This window comes from Solanum stenotomum, chromosome 2 (assembly GCF_019186545.1).
Source record: "Solanum stenotomum isolate F172 chromosome 2, ASM1918654v1, whole genome shotgun sequence".
NCBI classification, from domain to species: Eukaryota; Viridiplantae; Streptophyta; class Magnoliopsida; order Solanales; family Solanaceae; genus Solanum; species Solanum stenotomum.
The window spans coordinates 557,501-574,570 of NC_064283.1; the positions used below are offsets into that span (position 1 = coordinate 557,501).

The 17,070-nt window shown below is 34.3% G+C and overlaps 4 protein-coding genes and 1 non-coding gene across 6 annotated transcripts in view; 2 read left to right on the plus strand and 3 right to left on the minus strand.

Annotated features, from left to right (window-relative positions):
- Positions 1–1,381: 1,381 nt before the first annotated feature.
- On the minus strand, positions 1,382–3,821 carry LOC125857019 (U-box domain-containing protein 15). 2 transcript variants are annotated; one of them, XM_049536687.1, is made up of 4 exons: positions 3,405–3,821; positions 3,057–3,173; positions 2,551–2,976; positions 1,382–2,468 (listed from the first exon to the last, which is right to left on the minus strand). In XM_049536687.1, the coding sequence occupies exons 1-4, from the start codon at positions 3,750–3,752 to the stop codon at positions 1,410–1,412; spliced, it is 1,950 nt and encodes a 649-aa protein (XP_049392644.1). In that variant the 5' UTR covers positions 3,753–3,821; the 3' UTR covers positions 1,382–1,409. The 2 variants fall into 2 exon arrangements, with proteins under 2 accessions (XP_049392644.1, XP_049392646.1); XM_049536689.1 differs by lacking the exon at positions 3,057–3,173.
- A 2,432-nt stretch (positions 3,822–6,253) lies between these two features.
- On the plus strand, positions 6,254–9,016 carry LOC125854450 (G2/mitotic-specific cyclin-2-like). Its single transcript, XM_049533996.1, has 11 exons — positions 6,254–6,422; positions 6,518–6,659; positions 6,755–6,817; positions 6,948–6,996; positions 7,067–7,219; positions 7,295–7,423; positions 7,738–7,827; positions 7,911–8,132; positions 8,223–8,321; positions 8,420–8,598; positions 8,681–9,016. Exons 1-11 carry the CDS (start codon positions 6,368–6,370, stop codon positions 8,823–8,825), a joined length of 1,326 nt encoding a protein of 441 aa, XP_049389953.1. The 5' UTR covers positions 6,254–6,367; the 3' UTR covers positions 8,826–9,016.
- Positions 8,265–17,070, minus strand: part of LOC125854462 (NADH dehydrogenase [ubiquinone] 1 beta subcomplex subunit 2) — a 151,517-nt gene continuing 142,711 nt past the window's right edge. The window contains exon 4 of the mRNA XM_049534017.1: positions 8,265–8,276. The gene's annotated coding sequence lies outside the window, so the exon portion shown is untranslated. The remainder of the gene's footprint in view (positions 8,277–17,070) is intronic.
- TRNAE-CUC (transfer RNA glutamic acid (anticodon CUC)) lies at positions 9,478–9,550 on the minus strand. The gene has a single exon. It is a non-coding gene; the product is annotated as a tRNA-Glu (tRNA).
- On the plus strand, positions 10,436–16,865 carry LOC125854443 (BTB/POZ domain-containing protein At2g30600). The gene is made up of 12 exons (XM_049533989.1): positions 10,436–11,991; positions 12,437–12,763; positions 13,402–13,632; positions 13,971–14,132; positions 14,476–14,688; positions 14,793–14,840; positions 14,953–15,011; positions 15,225–15,351; positions 15,476–15,550; positions 15,730–15,810; positions 16,250–16,318; positions 16,501–16,865. The coding sequence occupies exons 1-12, from the start codon at positions 11,128–11,130 to the stop codon at positions 16,717–16,719; spliced, it is 2,475 nt and encodes an 824-aa protein (XP_049389946.1). The 5' UTR covers positions 10,436–11,127; the 3' UTR covers positions 16,720–16,865.

Consider the following 17,070-nt stretch of genomic DNA (forward strand, 5'->3'; position numbering starts at 1 on the left):
AGAAAAACTATATAGATTTTTTCGCATAGTTATATACTATTTATAACCTATATTAAAAGTATTTGGTTCAATTAAACTTCATGTCTATATATATTGTAACGTATATAGAATCACATATACGTGAATAGTAGTTACATTTAATTGGTTGCACTAATTAAATATTTAAATTGAGAGTGGTTTTCGACCAATTAATATATTTTCCATTTTTATTGTCATTTATCAATACTCAAAAGCAAAACATCAAACTGTTAATATCAAAACAGTACCATAATTTAGCCTCCAAACTCTCCATACCAAACTGCCTAATTGTTTTTCCTTTTTTATTAACTTTTCAAAATTTTGTGTCTTGTTGTTAGGTTATAAGTATATCTATATTACCCTCAAAATTTTGTGTCTTGTTGTAATCGTCTTTGCTTTTGGAGTTGCTCAAAATGTAGCTCACTTATGTTTAGCAATGTTACATCTCCATGTTTTTTTGAATTTTTATAAATGAAATATCATAATTAAGACTTGTATTATTAATGTTAGTAAAATCTTGAATTTACCAAAATTAAACAATGAGCTACAACTCATTTTGGTATTGGAGTTATTTGTACTTGTAACTCTACTTTCATCACAATGGGTCAACAAAACGTTTTCGTGGGATAAAATAATCCTGAGACTAAATAATACGTATTACCAAACACAAGTTAAAATAATTACAGAATTTCTTATCCACCAACCAAACGATCGATGTATTGTTCTTGATAAAGATAATGATTTGTTCTCATATTTGCTGCAAAATCAATAGTAGCATAAAATAAAAATAAATGAGTTTTTCTTAAGGGGTTTGATTTTTGTATTTAATAATTTACAAGCTTTCAATAGGAAAAGAAGAAAAAAAAATGTACAAGGAGAACTAAAACAATATTTACAATCTCAACAACACACATTCTCCCAGGATTCTCCATTGATTTGTTTTCATTAGTCACATAAAAACAATCACATCCATCTAATCAACACTAGATTGTAATGCAAGTTCACAATCTATGATCTATATTGTTCTGACTCTTCAAAATTGTTGTTGCACCCGTGTCAGATTCTCCAAAATGCACTAATTTTTTTGGAGTACCTGACATGCACCTGTCAACATTTTTGAAAAGTCCGAGTAACATAGTCTATGATCATACCTGGATTACAAGGAGAAATATTCCTGCAAAAATTCTTCTAACTTTGCCTTGAATCATTGCAGAAAGTTCTTCACAGAGTTTCCGTTAGGACTTCTTTTATCTTTTCTGAAGAGACACAACCCTTCAACGAGTTCTATTAGCACTCGTGTTTTCTCGCATTTTCTTACATTATATAACATATAACAAATATATATTCGTTAATTTGGATGCAAAGCAGATGTACATTTGGACTTTGCATTGTCAATATGGGATCTGCTCAGTTTTGGTCATAAGTTGTAGTATTGATTTTGCTTTCCTTTGGCCACGATCAGTTCCCTCCTTACCTATCTCTACTAGATATTCATACACGCCGTATTGAAGGGCAGCAAGCATAAGATTTGAATTATAGGTACTCAACTCGAAAAGTACAGCCACAGAACATTCCTTGTTCTTGGGAGTGCCATCCTTCATCAAATTTACCAGTGTTTCGATGAATGAAAGCTTTCCAATTACCTGTCTGCCTTCTGGATGAGTCGCGAGAATCAACAATATTGACAATGTCTCATCAACCATGTCTAAGTGTTTTTCCTCTAGTAGTTGAAGTAATGGTGCTACAATCCCAGCTTGGATCGCGATACTTTTGTTAGCATGGTTGAAACATAGATTGAAAAGTGCAGTAATAGCATCCTTTCTCCCTCTGATTGTTCCATTTTTTAACAGATCAATCAACGGAGGGATGCCATTTAACGAACCTATAGCTACTTTGTTTTCATCAAGCATTGATAAGCTAAACAATGCTGCTGCAGAGTTCTCTTTAGCTCCAACACTTCCATTTTGCAAAATCTCAATTATTTCAGGAATCGCGTTTTCTCTGGATATAAGTTTCTTGTTTGATTCATCGATTGACAAGTTTAAAAGAGCTGTCACAGCATGTTCCTGGATTTTGGAATCCGGATAGGAAAGTAGCAACACGAGTGGTGGAATTCCTCCATAATTAGCTATCAATGTTCGTTTCTCTGGATTTTCTTTCGAAAGCATTCTGATCTTTGTTACAGCCTTTCTCTGCACTTCTAAATGACTAAAAGACAGGTCTTTAATCAACGACAATAGCTTTTCATCACTTCCAGCAGAAGGACTTTCGGGGTTCATTGGAGTCTCTTTTGCTGGAAGTTGAAAGTTGTTTTTCAAACACCACTCTTCAATTAAATTCCTTAGAGCAAAGTTTGGTGCTAATGATAAATGTGTCAAAGTTTCCCCCGTTTTCGGACATGTATGGTGATTTGAATCCAACCACTGTTGTATACTCTCTCTTTCATACGTCTGCAAAAGATCGCGCGAGTGAAAAGAAGTTAGTCACACTTCACTAAGAAACTCGTTTGGTATAATCAACAAATTTACTCACCTGTCCTGTTGAGATAATAACCGGATCAGCCATAATCTGTAATGTGATAGGACAAAGAAACTCATTTGGTATAGCTATCGAGGTTGATTTCTCGAGAGCTTTAGGCATAACAGGTTCATCACAAGGACCAGTTTCTTCCATACCTGCTAATTTTTTCAATTTATCTAGAAGATCAACGATTCGTTGTGTGTTCTCAGCATTATGTGATCGTCTTTCCTTGATAACTTCTTTAACTGATATCATTTCAGCTTTTAGATCTTCAACTGTATGCAATTCCAGTTTTTTCGCTAGCCTTTCTATACTAGCACTATCTGCATTTCGATCATTCTCTGTGGACAATGAAACCATCAAATCCATCGCGAGTTCCATATCTTGAGTATCAATTCGTTTCTTAGACCTTTTAAATTGAATGATCATCAACTCCACCTGAAAAGTATCAGGTCGTCAATATAAGTAAGAAAACCACTTATTTTCTAGGAAAAATTTTTTGTTCGTACTAAACTGACCTGTTCTTTCTCTTCATCGGAAATACCAAGTTCTTCATAAGGCATTCCATCCAAAGTTTGGCTTAATTTTTCATATACAGAATGAAATCTCCTTATAACAGCCTCACTTTCCAAAGCCTGCATACGAAAAACCAAGAAAATCAATCCCAGAAACATATAATATCGTCATTTCTAGACTAGCTTAAGCTTTTAAACCAGATGAACACACACATGCCAAAACCTCGAGAAACAGAATCAGGTGCACACATGGAGGGACATAATATAATTTAGTAATGACTAAAGTATGATTTTAGATAGGACGGTCACACATATTAACATAACGATGATATTAAGGATAGAATTAATTACCAGGTAAAGCTTGCTACCACAATGACAAGTTTTTAACAATTTTTTAGCAGAATGAAATGCCTTCTTCATTTTCACCAAACATTGAACACCTGATTCAGGTATTTTTCCTTCGAAATCTCGAATTTCTTCTAAAAGGGGTAATAAAAGTTTCATCCTACGTACAAGGTTACGACTTTCCTTTCTTTGAGTCCTCCTAAATTCGGCGTAAGAACTTATAATATGAATTATACCCGTAAGTTCATATACCAAATCCCTTTTATCAATAGGAGTTGTAATTTGATTTGATTGATCATTTTCTTCATCCATTTTAAACCCTTGTTCAATAGCTTTTTCCCCAGCTGATACCATTTGAAAACCTCCAAGAAACAAAACCAATAATATTAATAATGTGAATTTTGGATTCAATAAATTATAGGTTGTTTCATGGAGGATAGAAAAATCAAAACCCTAATAATTTCGAAGAAATTTTTTGGATTTGATTTTTCTCATTTCGGTCAATCTCAAAATTCCACTCGTTACCTACGCGTCTAAATTTGAGGAAAAAAATACAAAATTTATGCACCTTTGAAATAGTGCCTTACTATATTAAGCTATAAATGACATGTCACTTTTTACGGCTTAACTTGAAATATTATCTCATGAAATTTTATCTCTATGCAATTATATATGCAAGAGAAAATTTACTAGATAAATTTAGCTTATGGGGTGGATATAGTGATTAAATTTGATGGTTCAATGAATTTATTGAGATATGAAATGATATTGTACTATAAGTTCATTTTTTTTTTTTCATTTTTATAATCATATCTTAATGGTTTTCTTTTATTAATAATTTATCAAATTAAAAAAGGGCCATAGTAGGGACTATGGAGCGTCCATCATTAAAATGGCAAGGGGAAATTAAGGCAAACAAAATCCGACTAATATATTTAAGATATCAATGCATTTCATGTTACAATATATATCTCGGTGTTCAACCTAGAGGTTTGATTAATCTAGATGTGAGTCATTTCCTTGATGGCAAAATTATAAAGTCAATTTTTAAAGTTTCAACTCGAGATTTTTGATTTATAAGAGGATATTGAAGAGGTAAGTAGATATATTGTATAGTTTAATTCTTCAATAAATATTTAATAGCTAGTGGTCCAAGTTTTTGACTAGCACTGTCTAACGAATATAAATTTTCTCCTAAACAATAAAGTATTAAACACTTTCAAATAGTTTATTTCAGATTTTATACATCCACAAAAGTAATTCAAATAAAAAAAAAAGACTCCTAATTTTGGGTAAAACTAATAGTCTTTTTGGGTAAAAAAAGACTAGTATTTTAAATTTATACACATCAATCAAATTATGAGGTTTCATCCATAACAAATGTTATTTATTTTGTACAAAAGTTGAAATTTGAGACCAAGGTAATATTTAATATAATAGCGAATCGATCAATCAAACTTGTCCAAATCATTTTAATCGTCATCAAACACTCAATTAACTCCTACAATATCAAATCTAAACATGATTATCATTTAACTAACACTATTATAAAATAGTTTTTTTTTTTATTCTTCAAAGCCTATCAATTAAACGAAGAAATTAAATAAATAGACCAAACATTTTGCCTATAATGCTTGCATGAATTCATTCATGACAATGTTTTATTTCAATTTATAAAGATTCAACATAATTCCAAACTCACGATCATTGTTCAAGCTGACATTTGATAAAATAACATATCAATTAGACTCGTTCAAACCGTCTTAATAAAGTTTCTTCTGATATCAAATCTAAACACAATTCACCTATTAACTGCTCCCTTTATCCAACAATAGTTGTCAACTATTGGACTAGACGCAAGGATTAGGAAGAAGTAAATGATAAAGGTAATTTTACCAAACTATCCTTATTAAATATAAGTCATCTAAACACTGAAAATGAATAGTATTTAATAGCAAGGATAAAATAAGCACAATATGGTAAATTATTCATTGATTTTATAAATTGGACAAATATTGTTGGACATCCAAAAAATAGTATATATAGTGAACAAGTAAAAATGGACGGAGGAGGGAGTAGTATTTACTCTGTCTAATATTGACTTACCCCATGCGCGTAAAAAAATAGAAAATAGAATAACAATTTTACTATATTACCCTTTGAACACAATAAATTTAATCTTTGAAAAATGCATTAGGAAATGACTATACTTAATCATGAACTAGGTGATAAATGATTTCTTTATTGTCTAAAATGAACCGTAAAAATGAACTTTTAATTTTAATATATTGAACATGTAAAAGTGAACGGATGAAATATGCCTAAAGGGAGAAAATAGAATTAACCAAAAGGAGTAAAAAGTATAATCATAATCCTTAACTATGAGTAATTATTTGAGACAAAAAAGATGAAAATTAGAAAAATACTAAAAAAGCAAAAGATATGATGATTAGAAGCAATTTTTTTGAAAGATAACCGTTAGGCCACAGCTCGGAACTTCGCGACCTTTCATCTAACGGCTATATTTTACTAGCCGTTACTTTCAAAATTTTATGAAGAAAGAAAAACAAAAAAGGCGTAGCATGTGCAGACATATATCCGATGTTTACGATTCAATTTTATATACCCATTTCCCAAATCCTCTCTTTTTAATGAACCCCAACAAGATAAATCAGTAGAGAAACACTTTTTCTTTTTGAAAATCTTTGATTAGTTTCATGGGGTTCTTCAATTACTAGTCTTTAATCGATTTCTGGGATCTTTTCGGGTTGTTTCCACTCAAAGATCTGATCTTTTTCGTCTAGTGTTGATCAAGTTTTCAGGTTGGTATTTGGGGTTTCATGAAATGAAGTTTTTGTTGTGTCTAAGCTTAATTCTTTATTATTTTTCTTGGTTCAGATTGATGGGTCATTCAATTTTTCAATTGGGTTTTTGATTTTGTTTTTGTTTTGTGGATTGGTGCAGTGAAGATGGCTGGATCAGATGAGAACTACCCAGGAGTGATTAGGCCTTCAAATCTTCAAGGTGAGTTTAGTTTCTTTTGTGTTCTTGAATTAGTGTTTGTTTCGATTGTTTTGTGTTTGTTGATTTGACTGTGATAAACCCTAATTGTTATTTAGGGGGATTGAGGCCTGGTGTTGGAGGAAAAGTGACTGGAGGGTTGGGGCAAAATAGGAGGGCACTAAGCACAATCAATAGGAATGTAATGGGAGCTCCCCCATTACACTGTGCTGTTGTTCATAAGAGAAATGACATTACCGAGTAAAAACTTCTTAAACCCGAGTACTCGATTGAATTTCTTTTGTTTTAATCTTGATCTCTCTACATGTTTTAACTTGCTTTTCATTTCTTTATAGAAACAAAACCAATGCTGCTACTAACAAGATCCCTCCTGTTCCGATTCATCGTCCAATCACAAGGTTTGACTCTAATTCTCTTGGTTGTATGATACTAAGTAGGTGTTTGTCCATACGAAGCTGAATCCTAAAAATCATTACACTTGATCTCGATTCATTTGTTAATTTGTATGTGGGGTTATTGATATTTCAGGAAGTTAGCTGCGCAAATTGCAAGCAAACAGCATCAACCAGCAGTCGAGGTACACACTTTCAAGCCCCTCTTGGTTTTTTGTAAAGCTGAGCTGCTGTTAACATTGTAGTTTTCCATAGGTAACAAAGCCACCAGTCCCAGTGGTACCAATTAGAAATGAATCAGCAGACTGCATTATTATAGATGCTGAAGAATACAAGACCACTGGTAATTCCGCTGTGCCAATGTTTGTGCAACATACAGAAGCAATGATGGAGGAAATTGATAGGATGGTAAGCTGATATGATCTTTGTATCTTGGTTCTGAATGTGCTTTTGGATTGCCATTGATGTTGTTCTTTGATTCAGGATGAGGAAATAGAGATGGAAGATGCAGAAGATTGGTCAATTGTGGACATAGACAGTCCTGATAAAAAGAACTCACTTGCAGTAGTGGAATACATCGACGACATCTATGCTTACTACAAGAAGGCTGAGGTGGAGATGTTATCTCCAGTCTTCCTATTTGTTTGTTAGAGAACTTGTTCATGTTCATTAGGATTATGGCCTGTTGTAGAGTTTGCAGAGGTGTCATATTTTTCACCTTTATGATCATTAAGCTTAATAGATTGCCACATTACACTTAGAATCTAGTCTAATTTAATCAAGCACTGCAACTTTTCAGCCAGTCCAATAATAGATGCATAACATAGAATGTATACACACACGTGCAGGGTATGCTTAGGCTGTTTCGTCATTATTATTTCAATTTTGATATGCAATCTTTGCTTACCCCTTTTCTCTAATTGCAGATCGTTAGCTGCGTCCCTCCAAACTATATGGAACAACAATTTGATATCAATGAGAGGATGAGAGGCATCCTCATTGACTGGCTGATTGAGGTATACAGTCTGCTGCTGTGTGTCATTTCTGAATTTTATGAAGTAGAATTTTGGGTGTTGTTAACGTCTAATCCAATTTAAAGGTACACTACAAGTTTGAACTGTTGGAGGAGACTTTGTATTTGACTGTGAATCTCATCGATAGATTCCTGGCAGTTCAGTCAGTGATAAGGAAAAAGCTTCAACTTGTTGGAATAACAGCTATGCTTCTTGCCTGCAAATATGAAGAGGTTTCTGTACCTGTAGTGGAGGATCTAATTTTGATCTCTGACAGAGCTTACACCAGAAAAGAAGTGCTTGAAATGGTAAGTTAAATTTAAGACCAAAATCTTACATTTAACACGAAACGTATTACCTCCATTATGTTCTGGCTAAATGATTTCAACTGTCCACAGGAAAAGTTGATGGTTAATGCCTTACAGTTCAACATGACGGTGCCTACAGCATATGCATTTATGAGGCGGTTTCTTAAAGCCGCTCAATCTGATAAGAAGGTGTTAACACTTCTTTGCTACATAGAATGAGTATCACACGAAGAAGTATAATAACATTCTGAATCACTACTTATATAACTTTTTGTTTATGTAATCAGGTGGAGCTCGTGTCGTTCTTCTTGATTGAGCTATGTCTAGTTGAGTATGAAATGCTTCGATTCCCACCATCAATGCTTGCAGCTGCTGCTATCTTTACTGCACAATGCACTCTCGGTGTGTCTAAGGAGTGGAATAAAACCTGTGAGAGGCATAGCAGCTATGTCAAAGATCAACTTTTGTAAGTATACTTTAGATTGATATCTATTTATTGACAAATCAGACAGATGTTTGATTGTGTGTACCTTGATTTTCTACAACAGGGAATGCTCGAAATTGATGGTTTGTTTCCATCAGAAGGCAGCAATTGGGAAGCTTACTGGCGTGCACCGAAAGTACAGCACTTCTAAATATGGCTATGCTACTAGATGTGAACCAGCTTCTTTTCTATTAGAAGCATGGTTTTAGGGGATTGTCTAGGAGGAACACATGATGAAACTGCATGCTTGCAGTAGTATATGTGTTCAGTTTTTTTAATGCAATTGTTGATGAGCAACATAAGTTGCCCCAGGCTCTGGGGGAAGGGGAGGGTGTTTGAGTTCTTTTGCTACTGAGAAAACTTTGTTTATGGTTTTTCATGTCATGTACATTGTTGGAATGTGAAATCTTGCTTTTCATACTTTTTCTTGCATACACATTTACAAGTTGCAGTTTCTTCTCAGCAGACATACTTAAAAAGCTATATGCATCCTCTAACTCAAACTCAGTCTATTTCAAGTTCAACCCAAACTATTGATTTAGGTTAAATATGTAACCCAAAATGACTCCTGGGAATCTTATCACAAAATTTGAGCAGGCTGGGCCTGGCTATCATAACTCTCAATCAAAGTGTTAGGTTACATTTGGAGTAAAATAGATACCACTAACCAAAATATTACATAACCAAAGAAAATAGGCTGTTTATTCAATCAAAGTGCTATTTGGAGAAATTAATCTGTGCATTCAATCAAATTGCTATTTGGGTAAACAAGATAACAAAAATATTAGATTTAACAAAAACATATTGGCTGTGTTCAAAATCAAAGTGCTATTTGGTATAACAATTTAACAAAAATATTAGTTCCGTTGCCGGGACTTGAACCCGGGTCTCTCGGGTGAGAGCCGAGTATCCTAACCAACTAGACTACAACGGATATTGCATAATTTTCGTTATGATTCATTATTATTGCATGCAATCCCTCTGTCTCATTTTTAAAAAAAAATTACTCCCTCCGTCCCAATTATATATATGACATCATTTGATCGGTGACGGAGTTTAATAAGAAACACTTTGTTACATTATCAAATTGTCCTTATAAAAGTCTCACTTTAGTTCTTACTTTTTAGTTGATTTTTCTTCTAAATAAAGATTACATAAATAAATTTAAATTACTATTATAATATTATAGATCGGCTGATAAAACTTGAGACATAAATAACATATCTTAATATAAATAGTTATAATTATATTTACAATTAAAATTTATAACCTACACAAGATAAATTTATCATTACTCTCAAAGATGAAACAAAATTTTGAGGTGTTAAGTTCAATTTGTAATCTTTAAATTCTAACTTTCTGGTTGCTCCAAGCTCCACTAGGCTCATGTATATCTAAAACGGAAAGATACATTTTTGTTGAAGATAAAGGGAAACATCTACTGAGCTGTACAGAGTAGAGAGCCACTTCAGCTTGACGTGGATGATAAAGACGACTAATGGAAAATCTAAATTGTACATTATCAATGTGTCGACTGTCGCCCCCACCTCAAATAACGCTAATATCCATGAATTTTTGCTATTTCCCTTAAAGGAATCAAATACCCCAAGTTTTACAAGGTTTATTTGTGTTCTGTCACTATCCGATCAAAATCACTATTCAAACTCATCTTTTTTTTGTTTTTGTTTCCTTGTCTATGTTTATAATTGCTACATGGGCCAGTTCTTTTCTTTGATCTACGGATGGAGATAGCTCTATATATCATGAGGTAATAAGCTTTCAACCAGCCCCACCATGCTATTTCTGTATTATTCTTGAAATTTTGGAAATTTTTCTGCAAAGATTAGATTTTCCCCCTTTTTTGGACCTACCCTTTTTGCTGGAGGCTTAATTTTGTTGCTGAGTTTATCTATTCTCGAAATATTGTGGTCATTTTTCTTTCAAGATCAGATTTTTTCTGTTTTTGGACCTACCCTTTTGCTGGATGCTGAATTTTGTGACTGATTTTCTCTGTTCTTGAAATATTGTGGATATTTTTCTTCCAAGATCAGATTTTTCTTTATCGTTTTTCATAATACCCATGGGCTGGATATTGAATTTGACTTTTTTTGGGTGTGATCTGTCAATGAGGATAAGGATTAGGTGCAAATTGAGAACACAAGTTGTATAGGTTGATATTTTTGTTTGATTAGTTGTATGGTGTCTAGAGATTTCTGGGTTATTTTCAGATGGTGACCTTCCCAACTATCTCATTAGATTTTGAGATTTCAGAAGTGGCACCTAATATGTTTAGAAAATGCTTTCAAGGACATCTTTTTCCTTTTCTTTATATCTTGCTGTCACATGTCAAAGCCCTTCCTGGATCCCATTTGATGATTCATGCTTATCACGATTTATTGAGCAAGTTGTTTTCTTAAAATCTTTTTTGTTACTATCTGTCAGACACTATATATATAGCAAGTTTTTCCTCAATCATTTCTCATATTGACTACTGAATCTCTGGCTAAAAATATGGTTCATTATCAGCAGTATTCTGAAGTGAGTAAAGAGGAATTGTTTCCTCAGAGAGAAATGATGGAGAAGAAGCAGAAGAAGTTTCTTACTGTGGCCCCGTTTGAGTGTGCCTGGCCTAATGATCTGAGATTTAGAGAAGCAGGAAGGGGTTGTGTAGCTTTTGATGCTTTCGCGCATAACGATGTAACAGTTGTTTTTCGGGAGCAGGTAGGGAGTCAGCACTATCACTACAAAAGGGATAACTGTCCACACTATACTGTAATCATTGGTAGTCATAGGAACAAGAGATTGAAAATTGAGGTTGATGGTAAAACAGTGGTGGACGCTGCTGGTGTCGGTCTTTGTTGTTCTTCAGCATTTCAAAGCTACTGGATTAGTATCTATGATGGATTGATTAGCATTGGCAAGGGAAGGTATCCTTTCCAGAATCTTTGCTTTCAGTGGCTTGATTCAAATCCCAATTGTACCGTTCAGTACATTGGTCTTAGCAGTTGGGATAAACATGTTGGCTACAGGAATGTTAATGTACTGCCTGCCACACCAAATCATTTATCTTTGTGGAAACATGTGGATTTTGTTGAGCATGATTTTGGAGAGGATGATTTAGAACAAGAGTTAGAAGATGGAATTGCTAATTATGAAAGTTGGGGTCTTGGAAAGTTTCTTGAGAATTGGGAGTTATCGGATATGTTTTTCATTGTTGGGAAGGAAGAAAGGGCTGTTCCAGCTCATAAACTAGTTTTAGAGGCATGTGGGGATTTTTGTCTTAGTTCATCAGTTGAAGAAGCTGTTCACCTGCCAGACATAAGTTATTCTGTTCTTCATGCACTTCTTCAGTACATCTACACTGGACATACTCAGGTGAATCCCATCTTTCAGGCGATTTCAAATTATTATACTTCCACTAATTGTCTGCTTAACTTTGGATAACATACCTATTGCCTTTTCATTGTTGAGTTTCAGGAACTAAGAACAGAAAAAATAAATCTTTTTACTATTCAGAGAAGGAATTAAATCAAATGTTTAAAATTTGCTCTATGTGACTTTTGTGTATAAACCAATTTTTCTTTATTTTTGTACCTCTTCCTACTGTCTATTTCTTCTAAAGACTACTGACTTCAGCCAAATCTTAAATCAAGCCTACCAAGCGTGTATCAAAGATTATGCATTCCACTGAAATATGTGTTGTATGTGCGTGCGTGTGAGTATAAATATATATTCCCAAGGTATTGTTCTATGCGACTTTTAGTTTACTTGAATATTTATCTTATAGCTGCTGATTAACTGCTACATTTGAACATTGCAGATTTTGGAGTCTGATCTCTGCTCATTGAAGTCTTTGAGCTTACAATACAAAGTGATGTCATTGGTGAGGCAATGTGAAGAGATCCTTGAGCGAATTATGTCTAATAAGCTACTCGTTGACTCAACTCAGCTTGTAGACATATTTTATCCAAGCTGGCTCCAATGCAGCAAAACTTTTCCTTATGGGTTGCCAATTGATAGAGAAAGGCTTGAACGGTTCCTCTCGACTGGAGAGTATAGTGATCTAGACCTTTATGTTGGAGTTCATGATATTGTTTTGCGATCACATAAAGTGATCCTTGGGTCATGGAGTACTCCTTTCACAAAGGTAATTAACATTGTTAACAACTTCTCTTTGACAAATTTGCCCAACTTATTGCCTTTATTAGGAAGTAGTACATCAAATCCACTAGTGAAAAGTATGATTTTTCTGTCTTAAACCCGGTGAAAATTTCCTGTTTCTTTCTCTCTTCGTTAGAGAAGTTCCTTACTACAACATCCTGGTTCCACCATTATTATCAGGTGTAAGGTTTTAGTTGCACTGAATGAACCTCTGCCTTTTCTTCAATTCTTGGACTAGACTAGGATACATTACATGTTCATTTGTTCTGATGTTCAAACTCAAAGTCAGCAATTTTTAGTGGTAACCTTTTTAATAGAGCATTTTTTGTTGTTTATATGTGAGGTGCTTAGAGAAATCATTCCCATAGGAAAAGAAGATTTTAAGATCAACATGATAATATGGATTGCTTCAATTTCTTAATTGGAGTTGGCGCCTGGAAAGAACAGTAGGAACTCAGAATCGGTCATGAATCAATAGCCATACTCTATGTGTGCTAGTTCTCTGCATTTGTTTCTTGCATCTATGCAATTCTGAAGCAAAAATTTCAGTTTCGTTATTTAAGTAGTTTAATGTTTATCTTCTGCATGGCTTTCAGAATACTGAGAATTCTTTTGAATTGGTAGATGTTTACAATTGGAATGAGGGAGAGTGTTTCTTCAGTGGTCTGCTTAAAAGATGTTCCTCTTGAAGCATTCAAGATTATGCTAGAATTCATGTACAGTGGAGAACTTAATAAAGAAGCTACTGAGGGAATCAATACCTTGTTACTTCAGCTACTTTTACTAGCCGATGAGTTTGGGGTAACACTTCTTCATCAGGAGTGCTGCAAAATACTTCTGGAGTGCCTCTCAGAGGTAATCTTGTGATTCTGACGTCTTTCCAGACACCTCTTTTGTTGCTAAACCTGTATCTGTCGTGTGCATGTTGAAAGTGCTAAATGTCAGACTACAATTAAAAGAGTGGAGAAGTGATGCAGTTTGAAGTTGTGAGCGTGAGCAGAGCCATTTTATGAAGATGAGATATAAATATTAATACCTTTCATCTATACATTATATGCAGGGATGGAGTTCTCCTATTGGAAGAAGGTTCAAGAACTTTTTCTATTATGCCAAGTTTAGTGGACAAGGAAGAAGACACTTTGGAAAAGTCTTTGGGTCGTGATTGTGACACTAACTATTGATCTTTGTTTCAGGACTCAGTATGCCCAATTCTTCAAGTGATATCATCTATTCCCTCATGTAAACTCATCGAAGAAACCTGTGAGAGGATATTCTCCATGCACTTTGATTATTGTACAACTGCAAGCATTGACTTTGTCATGTTAGATGAATCAAGTTTTAGCAATATCCTTAAGGTGATCATCATTCCCTCCTTTATACATGAATAATATGAAGAATGTTGCAATTTTTTGTACTTAAATAAGTATCATCACTTGGGGGGAAAATCTTGATTCTCTAGTTGGAGTAGATGTCTGCAAGGGGGAATATCTTTTGCGAACTTCACAAGTGCAGTATAATAGTGGGTCATATTTAATGTTTCATCCCTTGGACAGAAGAGTTCAGATGATTAGATCTTTGGAAATATTCTTGATAAGGAAGAAAATATTAAATTCACTTTATTTAGAGATGCACTAATAAATTTTTTATGCCATTGAATTGACAGTATATCTCTCTCACGATAAACGATTCGTTTTTCAGCATACAGATTTGACAGTGACATCTGAAGAGAGAGTTCTCAATGCCATCTTCCTTTGGTGCTTACAAGCAAGAGAACTGTGTGGATGGGAAGCAGTAAACGAATTGATGGTAAATTCAACACCTGAGATGCTTTTTGGAGAGAGATTTGAGTCTCTAAATGAATTTCTGCATCTTGTGCGGTTCCCTTTACTTTCACCTGATTTGCTGAATAAGGTATATACCTTGAAATTTAGGAGCACCTCACTTCCCCGTCATTCAAGATTACTGTATACTAAAGTTGGCCCTATTAATTGTTGGCTTTGATGGGATTCCTGCAGTTTGAACAGAGTTGCCTTAGCCAGCAAATTCCCACTTTTGACCATCTGGTATGTTACAATCCTTTAGAGAGATTCCATGGCCTGGACTAACATTTATAATTTTTCGTATGTTTTGTCATTTTGATAGCTTTGGAGTATTAATTCATATACTATTTAACAGGTTAAAGAGGCATTAAGATTTCTGGAATTTGAGGTCACCGATTTTCAAGGAAGCCAGAGGTGAGTATACTTAAAAGGTTTTATTCAAACCACCCTGTGACCATAGATATGGTATTGCAATATCCTCGAGGGAATGACCTAGTATATTAAGCGTCTAATAAATGAAATAACTATTTGTCGGTCTGTATGCATGCTAAACCTGTCTTTCAATTGGAGCATGACTATACAAAATGTCTAAAAGCTGATGAAGTTCTCTGTGTCTTATGATAATAGATTTCAGCATAGAAAATCAAGTTTTAAGGAGCTGCTCTACATATGCGATGGAGATAGCAACGGGGTCCTTTATTTTGCTGGCACATCATATGGGAAACACCAGTGGGTGAATCCTGTTTTGTCCAAGGTAAATCCACAGCTGCAATAAGCAATTTACCTTCCTTCTTTTGACTTGTTACCGTTCTAAAAAATATACAATTGTTTACCATCTCATTTTGTCATCTGTTTAACATTGGTAATTCATGTTTCAGAGAGTAATTATCACGGCTAGTAGCCCCATTTCAAGATGCACTGATCCCAAGGTGTTAGTATCGAGGAACTTCCAGGTTTGAATAGGATGACATTCAATTAATGTGAAGGATCTTCTCCGTTTAGATTAATTTGAGAAAATTAAAAAAAATATTCTTTTGCTCTCTCTCTCTTTTTCATCGATGGCATGAAGAAGAGACAGTCGATACACAAAAGAGAGTGTAATGTGAAGGATGAAATGTTTTTTTGGTCTCAGGGTACATCTGTTGCTGGACCTCAGATGGAGGGCGGAAGAAACACTTCGTGGTGGATGGTTGATATTGGTCCGGATCACCAGGTTAGGTTTATTGGTTTGTGTATAATTTAACTGTGTGTACAATTGTACATAAGGGAGATGGAAAGAAGTTTTTGTAAAATAAGATGTATGTTGTAACTTAGACAATAACTTCGTCCGTGCTGATTCTCAGATTCATCTGTATATTTAATTGACTTGTGAAAATAAACATTTAAAATTGAACATCGATAACTTTCATTTCTCATTGTAAGAGCATTGCACGATATCACGGTTGTCTAGAGTAGTGCTGGTCAGTATACCTCGTGGACAAGATACTGAAAGTGAACACTCATCTCTGCTCTTTTGGTTTCGTTAAAAGTACTCTCTCTCAGTTTATAGCACACTCAAATTGTGTGTCAATATCCCTGATTGATTTTCTCATTTGGTATTCAACTAGAAGATGAAACATCTGACGCATTTAATATTTGATGAATCGATGCAGCTCATGTGTAACTACTACACATTAAGACAGGACGGATCAAGAGCATTTATCAGACGTTGGAACTTTCAGGTAAGCAGTGCACTCAACATTCACAAACCAGTATACACATCATCTCTAGTGGATCTGTGGACGTATTCGTAACTCCTCTATAGATTATACATATATACGTACCAACATCTCCATTTTCTAGAACTGAAAATGGTGTTAAAATTGGCGTTACAATAACAAATTTTTATGCATTGCATTCTCAGGGGTCTTTGGATGGGAAAAGTTGGACAAACCTGAGAGTGCATGAGAATGATCAAACTATTTGCAAGCCAGGTCAATTTGCATCATGGCCAATTACTGGTTCAAATGCATTACTTCCTTTCAGATTCTTTCGAGTTCTCATGACCGGTCCTACTACAGACGATACTAACCCGTGGAACTGTTGCATCTGCTTCTTAGAACTCTATGGCTATTTTCGTTAGCTTGGCGTCGGTTTGAACATAGTTTTTGTTTTGAAACTCTTCATTTACAGTCAAAATGTTGTATGGTTTTTGTATTCCTCAATGATGTTTACAGTGTTGTGTTGTCATCTGTACTCTTTGCCTGTTACTTGTTTTGAGTTAAAAGTGTTTTTTTTGCTATATTTTGTTCTCTTTATTATTATCATTCATACATATTAAAAGGGAAAGATAAGTACACAGATTTTAGACCGTTTATGTTCAATCAACTTTTGGAGGCATTGACAGGTCCAAAATTTTGAGTTTATGATTATGTTCAATCTTAGAATATGAATTTAACATCTATTATAGATATACATAAAAATAGCTAACGAT